General features: G+C 37.2%; 1 protein-coding gene across 1 annotated transcript; it reads left to right on the forward strand.

Moving 5' to 3' along the window:
* Positions 1-7,217: 7,217 nt before the first annotated feature.
* LOC126779099 (all trans-polyprenyl-diphosphate synthase PDSS2-like) lies at positions 7,218-12,686 on the forward strand. Its single transcript, XM_050502937.1, has 2 exons — positions 7,218-7,476; positions 11,236-12,686. The coding sequence occupies exons 1-2, from the start codon at positions 7,225-7,227 to the stop codon at positions 12,190-12,192; spliced, it is 1,209 nt and encodes a 402-aa protein (XP_050358894.1). The 5' UTR covers positions 7,218-7,224; the 3' UTR covers positions 12,193-12,686.

Genomic DNA, 12,686 nt, shown 5'->3' on the forward strand with positions numbered 1-12,686 from the left:
TTGATACGAACAAAGGTTAAGTAAACACATCACATAATTATACACTTTATGCTTGTAATCTTTAATTATAAATAAATTAATAACAAAACAATTAACCTCTTTTTTTTGTTCATTTGAACCTTGTTGTTTATACGTGGAGTGTTTTTTTTTTTTTTTATAGATTAGGAAGGTGGACGAGTATATGGGCCACCTGATGGTAAGTGGTCACCAAACGCCCTTAGACATTGGCATTGTAAGAAATGTCAACCATCGCTTATAGCCAATGCGCCACCAACCTTGGGAACTAAGATTTTATGTCCCTTGTGCTTGTAATTACACTGGCTCACTCACCCTTCAAACCAGAACACAACAATATCAAGTATTGCTGTTTTGCGGTAGAATATCTGATGAGTGGGTGGTACCTACCCAGACGAGCTTGCACAAAGCCCTACAAAGTTTTTAACATCCAGTTTTTCTTTTTAAATATTTGATGCCATATTGAGTTGCTTAAATGAATTTTAAATAAGATAAAACAACATGAGAGTCGATTTTTTTTTATAAAATAGCTTGGCGAACGAGCGTATGGACCACTTGATGGTAAGTTGTGACCAACGCCCATAGACATCGGTATTGTAAGAAATGTTAACCATCGCTTACATAGCCAATGCGCCACCAACCGTGTAAACCAAGATGTTATGTGCCTTGTGCCTGTAATTACACTAGCTCACTCACCCTTCAAATCGCAACACAACAATATCAAGTATTGCTGTTTTGCGGTAGAATATCTGATGAGTGGGTGGTACCTACCCAGACGAGCTTGCACAAAGCCCTACCACCAGTGTGTTGAAGGAGTATGAAGGTAAGATATAAAAATGTGTATTTATGATCTAAAGTATATTCATTTTTAATGTACATATAATCATGATCATTACATAGGATTTGATTTAAATTTACGTTATTAATTTTGATTATTTTAGTCAAATTTTAAAATAGTCCCTCCCGATTCGCACCCGACGCAAAGCTGCCCATAATGCAGGCCGCATTTCCGCGTTGTATGGCAATGGACAACCTTTGTGCCAAGTGGGACCCGGAGCGACTGTCAAATCCCCTCTCTCTAAGGCGACAGCCAATTTCCCTTATTAAACTGAGGGCATCCGACCCCCAACATCACGACGTCTCAACCGCTAGTGGCACAAATAAATAATTTTTAAATAAGGGGGCATACTTCGCCCGTTTCCTTGCTGCTGCACTCTCAGCAGCCGCCCTAGCCGTCCGTGTTCTGTGGGCCAGGTGAGAGGCCGCGAAGGTATTGACACAGGTAGCATCCCATATCAAACTTCTTCCCCATTGCCATGGGACCAGTGTCAAGCCATCCGGTCTCTTGCCATCGGAGCGACTGAGACCTGGTGGTTCCAGGACGCATGGGACATTCGCCGAAACCAAGGCCCTCCGGACAATGTCGTTTAGAGCGTGGTGTCGGAGAAATCTCCCCGAGCATCGTCCGCAACTCAATGCGTGATGACCGTTGGCACCCACCATGGATCCGCAGATGCATCGGTGTGGTTGACAAACATCGCAGCCAAGGCGGAGAGCCACAGTCACACGCAAAGAGTTACTGTCGAGAAGAGTCCCAAAGTAGGGGGAAGGCAAAGCCTGCAACCAAGCTCCAGACTCCGCTCTCGACACCGCTCTGAGTCTGGCCAAATCCGCTCCCCCAGCCGCACTGACAGGTCGGTCAAGCTCAGACTTGTACCCCACATCGTCCCAAGAACGCTGCCTTTCTGGAAATCTAGGAAGGGGTGCATTCGGGAAGAGCGTCTCCCACTTTGCTACTCCCTCAGCAGCAAAAGGTATGATAGTCCTACCTCCATCAGACGATAAAATTTTAGAGACCAGACTAACAACCCCATGCGCCGATGCGAGAAAGGCAGGCAGACACACATCCCTCACTCGTCGCACACCTAGACCCCCAGACCGTACAGGTAAAGAGGCTTGGCTCCACTGGGTTTCATTCAATGGCACATTCAAAATACTTTTCACCGTACACTTTAAGGAGCTATCGAAGGAAGATATATCTTGAGTTAACAACCAGACAGGAGACGTCCTTAAAAGATAACCAAGGCTACATGCGCAGAGATCCCACTGAGACGGTTCTGAGCAAGTAAAAGAAGACGTCTGCCGACTACAATAGCTTCGGAAACAGCCTCCGGAAAAATAGGTGAAACCAGAAGATTAAAGGTTTCACGAGACAGCTCCTTGGGGCCAGTTAGAATGGAAGAGAAAAGGGAGAATTTATTAAAGGGGTCGGCTCCACATTGAAAAAACTCGCACTTATCCGAGTTAATCTTTAACCCTACGTCTTTAAAGAGGGGAATCAAAGTAAGGATATCTTGCCTCACGTCTTCTGGCTTTCCCCCAATAGTGCCATCATCTAGGTACCATATATTAAGAGGACATTTTAAGGACAAGATTGTCTTATGGATTGCAAGGCTGAAAGTAAGTGGTCCAAGCGGATCCCCCTGCTGTGCACCAACTTGGGAAAGTATTAGGGAATTCTCGAAGAAGAGCTTAGAAGGGAACTGATAGACCTATTAAAGAAATGGATAAAGAGAAGGAATGTTTCTACTGACCTCATCAAGGAGTACGTCCCTTTCCACTGAGTTGAACGCGTTCTAAAGATCTAATTTTATCACTACACAATCTGCGTTCCCTGGCTCTGTTACAAATGTACGTGTTGCGTGTATTGCTCCCTCACACCCCATTTGGGTTCCGAACCCCAACTGGTGCGGCTGGAGGTATTTGGCCTCTCTAATAGCACGACACCCTAGCTTAGCCACTAAACGACGAAAGATGCTCCCCACTGCAATTGGTCTAATGCCCCCATCATTTTTTGACAGCGCTCACAGACTCGCCCCGTACATATATGGACAAACTTCCGGATTTAATTGCCCACTAAGAAGGAAGTTACACAAATCAACCAAAGATTCAAGCAAACGTTGCCCGTTGTCCCCTGCAGAATTCGTGATCAGCTCTTTTAAATGAACTGGACGAATACCATCCAAACCGCCCGCTGAACCATTATGAAAACTGCCTAGAGCCTGGACTACGTCTTCCTTTTTGACTTTTAAGATTTGAATGGATCGATCCGGCGCCAGAGGAAAAACTAATGGACGCGATGGGGATGGATGTTTGGACCTCAAGGAAGCTAGAGTTTCGGGACCAGGCGGTGCTATTGCATCATCAGACATTAACAAGCGCACTGCCCCCCTCAGTCACCCTCAAACAACTTTGACTTGATCGCCTTTTGGACTGAAGACGCTCTATAGGACACATCTATATCGACATCATCGGGTGCGCCACAGAATATTATGTTGGCCTTCACTTTGGACGTAAGGTACCCGAGCCCTGCAGAAGTGGTAATTTAAGCGCAGTATAAGAAAATGTGAGCAGTGTACACCAATCTGTTGTTCCATTGGTCTCAATACACCTTCTTATAATGTCGCACAGTCTACCGGCCGCTAGGTTCCTCACTCCCTTAGGAACATGCCTTAGCACCCTTACAGATCTCCTGAGTGACGCTAGACCATCAAGGACATTGATAGGAGGCTGTGAACCCAGAGATGGTGCACTTATACCGTCGTCGTCGGGTTGAAGGGACTGCTGCGCGCTAGCGGTCCCGATAGGGAAACGAGCCACATCCTTATGTTTATGCCCAATATATATTTTAAGCCCATGCGAGTTAAACGTTCGCGCCGAACTGGGGCAATGAGGACATGTTAACCTTAGAAAAGGGGAACTCATGTTTTACAATATAATATAAATATCATTGATTTTGAATGTGAAAATTACATTTTAAAATATTAAATTAAAAAATTATATATATTTATATATATATATTATATATATATATATGTATATATTTATATATATATATATAATAAAATTATTAAAAAGTCAAACAAAGTTTTGAAATTTTAAACTGTTTGTTTTCCGTTCGGGATCGAACTCTTTCCAGTTGAATAAACGCAGTACTTGAGACCCCTAGACCAACAGATCACTAGGTGGCATTTTGAGATCTAGCAATTGAATCTTCGAGCTCTTGATGATTCATTGGGTAGTTTATAAATTTCTGTTCAGGCCACCCATACATTTATTATCACTCCTTTATAACATCACCAATTGTAATTATTAATTTAATTCCTTCACCTCCCCTCGTCTTCACATGTGGTTCAACTGTTCGTTTTCATGTCATTAATATAGGTCAAAGGTTTAGCGATTTAATTATCAATTTTTGATTTTGTTAAGTCTTCCTCACGTCATATGTATATTTGAACGTCCCTTTTTTTCGTCATCTCTTGGTAATCCGTTTGGATAACATTATCACAAATGAATTACACATATATATGTATTTTTAACACAACAATAATTACTAATACGCACTTATATAATTTTAAAATTGTATTCTATGTGGAGCGTTTACTATTGTCCTTGCGAGCAGCGCCCTCCTCCATAATCTAAAGTGGTTTTTTTAAATATTAACAAAAAATAAAATGATTATTAAAATTAAAATTTAAGACCCATTGTATAATGACATGCGTTACAACCCGATAGCGATAGATGGCGCTTATCCAATATGTCATTTTCTGAATCGCGCTGTCTAGTTATTCGCTATTGGTTATATATATTGTGGAACTGTACTGTTCGTAAGGCTCTGTGCAAGCCCGCCTGGGTAGGTACCACCTACTCATCAAATATTCTAACGCAAAACAGTAGTTGGTATTGTTGTGTTCCGGTTTGAAGGGTGAGTAAGCCAGTTTATGTACAGGCACAAGGTACATAAAATGTTAGTTCCCAATGTTGGTGGCGCATTGGCTATGCAAGCGATGGTTGACATTTCTTACAATGCCAATGTCTAAGGGCGTGGCCACTTACCATCAGGTAGCTGTCATATGCTCGTCCGCCTTCCTATTATGGACATATTTGATGAGTAGGTGGTACCTACCCAGACGAGCTTGCACAAAGCCCTACCACCAGTAATTGTTATATAATACATTATATTTAAACCTTTAAAATAGTCAAGTCAGTGCTTATCCAGTGGTAAGATGTTTAAAGAGGCCTTAATACCCCAACGGTACAAAGGCTGTAGCAATGTAAAAGGCGTAGGTTTGATGCTTATCCTAAAGCAAGTATGATTGCTCCCAAGTTTAGCTGGACACAGACATACATATATTTTTATATTTACATAAAAACAATATATAATTTTGTCGCTCAAAAAATCGTTACCAAGGGTCTAAGCCGCAAATAGTTTTTTTTTTTCAAAATTATATTAATTTATACATTTAATCAAATATATTAAGAACTTTTAGGCTATTAAAATACTCTCTCGGTCACTTTCGAAAAAGAATAAAAGTCCATTTTAAATTGACCCTTCACAACGCCTAAGTAGCATATAATAATTTATGTTTTATTATAATTTGATACAGCTCATCTCGAATTGGTTGGATGATTCTCACAAGCCAACGGTTGCATGTACTTAATTATTTTTGATACTTATTGTTATAAGATAAGGTTCAATTTGCTTTGAATTTAATATTTGATTATTTTTGTTTTCTATAGTTACGGTGAATCTAATGTATACCAATTTTCACGGTCAAGTGCATTTAAATGTTGCCAGCTTCAAGGAAACTACATTAATTTGTGTAAAATAATATAACTTAGGTTTTAATTATTTTATATTGAAAATTTTGGAGTGAAATTTATGCGGCGATTCGATAATTGATAGATGGACGACAATTGAGAACAATTGTTAAATGAGAGAGTAGAAAGATATGGCTTAGAGAGAGAGAGAGAAAGAGAGATATATATGCAAGAAGTTTCATTTATACCAATGGACGTGATTATAGAAAAATTTCAAAGTCACTTAAGTGTAACAATTATGTATTTAAAGTTGGACTGAAACATTTCTGATGAAAAAATAGTTTGAAGAATAGTTTAATGATATTATTTATATTGTAAGATCGCAGGCTTGATTCCGACTCATGATAAACATTTTTATAGCAATACTTGTTTGTCGTTCACATAGATTTCTTATTAAATGCATCATAAATACACGCATCAAAATAGTATATCACCATAAGTTGTCAATATTTCGCGGATGAGTAATGCAATATTCACTCATTTTGTAAATTCTGTATAAACTAATAAATTTTATAAATAAAGCTGAGATTGCCTAGCGGTTAGAACGCGTGAATCTTAACCGATGATCGTGGGTTCAAACCTGGGCAAGCACCACTGAATTTTCATGTGCTTAATTTGTGTTTATAATTCGTCTCGTGCTTGACGGTGAAGGAAAACATCGTGAGGAAACCTGCATGTGTCTAATTTCATTGAAATTCTGCCACATGTGTATTCTACCAACCCGCATTGGAGCAGCGTGGTGGAATAAGCTCTAAACCTTCTCCTCAAAAGGGAGAGGAGGCCTTAGCCCAGCAGTGGGACATTAACAGGCTGTTACTGTAATAAATTTTATCAATATAAAAAAAATAATCGGTCGACTAATACAGAAAAAATGCCTACTAAATTGACACGTGTTAGAGTGGAGACAACGCTTAGGCAAACGTAGTGTAGACGCCCTGCTGCAAGTTGGATGGATTTGAAAATGGTAGCAGATACGGGATGGATGGGGGCTGCCCAAGATCGGAGTGATTGGCGTTCTATGGGGGTGACTATCATCCAGCAGCGGAAGGCACGATAAGCTGAAAAAAAAACTGTTTACATTGCCTTTATTATGACATTTATACTTTACAATACTATATAAGCACTTTTTGTATATATTATACATATTTAGTATATCGGAAACAGATCTAACTAAATCTAACTAAATTTGAATTTCGATAAGATTTGCCATTTTAACTTTATCTATAGGCGCCTTTCTTGAAAAATCGCAACTTTTCACAAGAAAAACTAACTAATTAATATCACATCGTATATCGATGTGTATAAGTATATTTATATGTATTAATGGATTTTATTTAAGTACATAAAATAATAGTTTAATATTTACTAAATATATTAATATAACCTTAAACTAGATAAAGCACTTTAAGCAATAAATATTCGAACGTGCTAACAGAAATGTAAGGCTAGCAATACAGTAATAATATTTTAACTTCTAAACATTCAACCACGGCATGGCTGTTAAGCCGCACGCATAACCCGTTAGTAGAATTTAAAAAAAAAAGAATCATGGCTTTCTCCTACACGGTTTCCCGCGTCTTTAGACGCGCTTCGACGTTCCATTTTCAAAAACGGCTAGAATCAACGGTCGCTAGTCTCACGAAGGACGAGATGATGTTGCTGTTGCGCCCTCCTTTTTCAAATTGGAGTAATATTATACGTGAAGCAGAGAAAGTGGTCGGTTATCCGACATCGTTTATGAATCTGCGATGTCTGTTAAGTGATGAATTCGCTAACTTGGCTCTTTATCTTCGGAAATTGGTGAGTTTTATTTTTTATTTTTAATCTACTTATTATTAAATAAAAATGAATGTTTCTATGCGTTATATAAAAAAATAATCTAAGTTTCATTCCCTTACGTGGAACTAGTATATTATAGCATCTTTTAAATTTATTTATTTTTAAATTTTAAATTAAGAATGTTTTAAAGAAACTATCGAAATTATACTTATTAATTCATAAATAAGCCTAATAAAAAAATTCTAATAGAATCTTTATTCAGAATCGTTAATTTAGTTTAGTTCACGTTTAGTTAAATTTAAATAGACATATCCTAAGAGATGCTAAGAGTGTGTTTGAGTTAAGTAAAGTTTAAGTAGTATACATATATATTAGACATATATATACATACATATATTAGTTCTAGAAAATTCAAACACACATGAGAAAGTAATTTTCTCTCTCATAGTTCACGTCACACATGAATCACTGGCTCACTCATACAAAACAACAGCACATTATTATTAGTACATATAGTATATAGTACAGTAAATAAGTGGTACCACCTATTAAGCTTTCATGTGCATAACTTGCAATAATAATTCATTCGTTTTCGTCGTTAAGGAACCGTTCATGTGTCTAATAAGACTCATATGCCATTGGAACAAGCGGTGTGTGTCTTAAATGACGGTATTGGCCCAACAGTGTGACATTTATGGGCTGTTATTTTATTTTATATATTATTCTATATGAAAATAAGTACTGGTTAATGTTAGTTAGATAGCCTACATGTTTAGGGGGGTTCACAGTACTCTGGGAACCCTCCCTAGAGAATGGAGGCCCGCGGAGGCGGGCCGGCCGTTAGAGCGTCACGGTAGCATGCGAAAGCGATCCCGTGGCGCTCCTCGTCAAGATGAAAAGAGTATCGCTGGTTTTTAGTGGGTATTCCGATGTTTGGGGCGCACTCAGCGCCTTGGACACCGGCGAGCCCCACATACTCCCCACTGTTCCCGTGGGGGAAACGCGTAACGCGTTTTTCCAGCGTTAAAAAAAAAGGTAGCCTACATGTTAACGGTATAAGCCTTATAAAATAGATTTCACGCAAAGAATTTTAGTTTTTTTGTATGATTGGGTAATAAATGACCAAACTTTCACATTAATAATATTAGTACGAAATTGGTCCCATTGATCGAATTTCGACCGTAATTAATTGCTAATAAAAAATGAGACTCTGTGCAACATTATATATTGCACAAGTGTGTGCGTAAAAACAAATGCTCACTCTATTTTATTTAAGTAAAGTATACAATAAACTGTTTTTGAATCGTAAATATTTCAACTCTAGCGCAATTTCGTAAAGTAGCTACTAGTGAGATGAGATGGCAAGATTTATATATTTATTAAGATAGTTACTAGTTGTCACTTAACACTTAAAATTAGCAACAAAATAAATACTTTTACGAATGTGTAAACATTCACCGTAATAACAAACCAAACTAAAGTATATAAAAATATCTTAGCTGTTGATGGAACAAAATAAAATCAACAAAAATAAATAAATAACAAAATTATAATATTATTAAATAAAGTTATAAAACAAAAATAGATCGATTGACGAGATCTTTAGAAAGTTTAACAAAATTAGTTTTGTTATTAAGATCAGCAAGTGTCACTTGGGGTTTGAACCCCAGAAACTCTGGATCTGATAGACCAACGAGACTAATGCTACTATATATCAGTCTGCCTTCCTTCTATAAATGAAAAGTATACGGACTCTATATGATAAATCTGTCATATAAACTTGGTATAACCGTTAAAATTTATGACAAATATTTAACTATATTAAGGTTTTTATCAGTATTATTAAATACTGGCAGAACAACATATATTGTGCTGCCTGTTTATATAATATAAAAAAAATCATGGCTATCGCTTAAACGGTTGACGTCTAGTCTAACAAATTAGAATGGTTTATAGTTTAGAAAATCAAAAAATCATGTATCAATTTTCATAGTCAAAAAATGTTAAAGAGTATTCTCAAACAGAAATACCAACATTACTAGAAACCGTTTTTATATATAAGAAATACATTATATTGTTTATTATAATTTTATATTTATAAGCTTATTATGGTGAAAGTAGGTTGAATAGATTTTGCGTGAACTCAAAAAACAACAGCTTTCTTTTTATAATATTGGTATTGTTGACAATTTTGGTAATCAAGGAAATGGTCCGGCAAACTACATACTAATAGGTGCATAATTTGGAGAGAAACATTTTTAATATTATAAAAATATTCTTTATTGAGTAAGATTAAAAAGTAAAAAGTAAAGTAAAAGCCTGTGAATGTCCGTCTGGGCTTTAGTCACTTCTCCCTTTGTGTAGAACGCTTGGAGCTTATTCCACCACGGTGCTCCAATACGGTTTGGTAGATAAACATGTGGCAGAATATCGGTGAAATAAGACACATGCAGGTTTCCATAGGATGTTTTCCTGCGCCGAATTACATACTAATTTATATTACTAAGTATACTTATTTTTGTTTAAATAAACCTTGTGATATGACAATTCAAATATGATATTAATAGCTTACTTGTTGCATGAGCATGCAGAATAATTATAAGTTATTTAATCGTTAACGTATTTACAATGCAACCATGGAAACCAACGATGCGTGCTAGATGCTTGTTTGTAATCTAAGTATATAAAAGAATATCTGACTGACTGAGACATATCCACGCACAGCCTAAGCTACTAGGGCACCATAAAATTGTATACAGGTTCCTTTTACACAGTAGGCTAGCACTAACAAGGGTTTTAAAAAAAATTGAACCCCTATGAGATAAAGGGAAAGAAAGTTATTATGAAAAACGTTCATTTTTGAAAAAAGAGCTATAGAAATTGGTTTCTAGAGAAACAATTTTGAATTATGTTAAAGCGCTAGTCAATGATATTATTCATGTCAAAAGAATGTTTATTTATTTAATGTTTTACTGGTGGTAGAGCTTTGTGCAAGCTCGTCTGGGTAGGTACCACCCACCCATCAGATATTCTACCGCAAAACAGCAGTAATTGGTATTGTTGTGTTCCGGTTTGAAGGGTGAGTGAGCCAGTGTAATTACAGGCACAAGGGACATAACATCTTAGTTCCCAAGGTTGGTGGCGCATTGGTGATGTAAGCGATGGTTTATATTTCTTACAATGCCAATGTCTAAGGGCGTTTGGTGACCACTTACCATCAGGTGGCCCATATGCTCGTCCGCCTTCCTATTCTATATAAAAAAAATGTTGCAATTAAATAGGATGTAAATAAATGGTTCTTCAGAGAATAATAAAAGAACTATAACTCTATATATAAACTCGTGTCAAGCTTTATATATGTTTTGTATTATATAGGTAAACTGGTCCAATGGACCATATGATGTTGAACGGTCACCATCGCCCATTGAAGTTGTAAGAATTATTAACCATCGCAAATACGCCGTCAAACTTGGGACCTAAGATGTTAAGTCCTTTGTGCCTGTAGTTACACTGGCTCATTCACCCTCCAAACCAGAAGACAACAACACTAAGCATTGCTTCTTAGCGGTAGAACATATGATGAGTGGATGGTACTTACCTAGACGGCTCTACTAATCTATATTTCAAATTTCATCTAAATCCTTTCTTTTTTGCGTGATAGAGTAACAAATATACAAACTTTCACATTTAAAATATTATAGTAAGATATTATTAATTTATGTTATGTGTAAGAAATACTATATTTACTAGAATTATATAATTTTTCTAATCAAATTTCAGATTGGCAGCAACAAGCTGGTGATGCAGACAGCGAAGAACGTGCTGTACGGGGACTGCAAGAATCTCCAGCCGTGGGGCCTCGTCATTCTCCTGCTATCGAAGTCCGTCAAAACATCGAGCACTTCGAAAGCGATAGAACAAAAACAGAGGGAGCTAGCAGAGCTGACGGAAATGATCCGGACAGGACATCTAATCCACCGAGGGATAGTCAACGTACCTTTCGCAAAGCGATCGAAAGGTACCGAATCGGCGATATTTGGAAATAAAATAGCTATTTTGCTTGGAGATTACCTGCTAGTGACTGCAAACGCCATGCTCGCTGGATTGAGAGACGCTGATGTTCTATATATAGTATCAATCGCTCTCAAAGAATTATCTGAGAGCGAATTTATTGGGGATAGAGACGAACAAAACATGCCTCTACCTGGAAAACCTAAAATAGCCAATGACGATTTCAGTTTAACATTTGATACAACATCGATGGAAGCCAATAATGTCCTGGGTAAGCCAAGGAAAGAATGGACTGCAAGGACTATGTTCAGCGGAGTAAGCCTACTAGGCAGGGGATGCCAATCAGCAATGGTCATCGGCAAACAGAGTCGTGAAAATCAAAACTATGCCTACCATTTCGGCTGTCATGCTGGCTTGGCATGGCAAGCCGCTGCAGAATTACAAGAGTTCTCATCGGACGGTAAAAAACAGTTTTGCTTGGCAAGTGCTCCCGTGTTATTTGCACTGGAAAATAATCCGGAACTTTATAAAATAATAGATCAAGCGAAAAACGACGTTAACGACGTCGATTACGAAGATTTAAAGTTCAATATTCTAAAGACGGACGCTCTTGATAAAACAAAGATGCTTTATGAAGATCATACAAAGAAAGCTATAGCATTGATTGATAATATAGGGGATAACGAATCTGTTGATATGATAAAGAAATTGATAAACACATTTTAAGACTTTTTAAGACTGAATCGTATCAGATGTTAGAATTTTATTTATATGATAAATACACTTATGAAATTAATTAATAAAGTGGGCTCTGCATTAACACAGTTTCAAGTCTGATGAAAAATATATTTATCCCGAGTGAGTGAGAATTTTCTATGTAAAAAATTATAAAATTAATAAATTATTGCAAGTGTATACGGATAGTTTGTTCATATATTGATAATTCCGATACATATCGGTGAATTTTTAGTAATCTTTTTTGAATTGTATCTTGTTATCCTTTTTTTTCAAATTAGTAGGTAGACTTGCAAATGGCGATAAGTCACCATCACCCAAAAACAATAACATTGCAAGAAATTTTAACCATCCCTTGCATTGTTGCGCCACCAATGTTGGGAACTAAGACGGTATATCCTTTATGCCTGTAGCCAGTGCGAAGCCAAAAACAAACAAACATAGGTATTCCTGCTTGTAGGTGTAATAAGTGATGAATACCTGAA

This window comes from Nymphalis io, chromosome 28, assembly GCF_905147045.1.
Source record: "Nymphalis io chromosome 28, ilAglIoxx1.1, whole genome shotgun sequence".
Taxonomy (NCBI): domain Eukaryota; kingdom Metazoa; phylum Arthropoda; class Insecta; order Lepidoptera; family Nymphalidae; genus Nymphalis; species Nymphalis io.

Coding starts and splice junctions, on each gene's coding strand:
- LOC126779099 (XM_050502937.1), top strand. CDS start 7,225: ATGGCTTTCTCCTACACGGTTTCCCGCGTCTTTAGACGCGCTTCGACG. Junction 7,477..11,235: donor CTCTTTATCTTCGGAAATTG/GTGAGTTTTATT, acceptor ATCAAATTTCAG/ATTGGCAGCAACAAGCTGGT.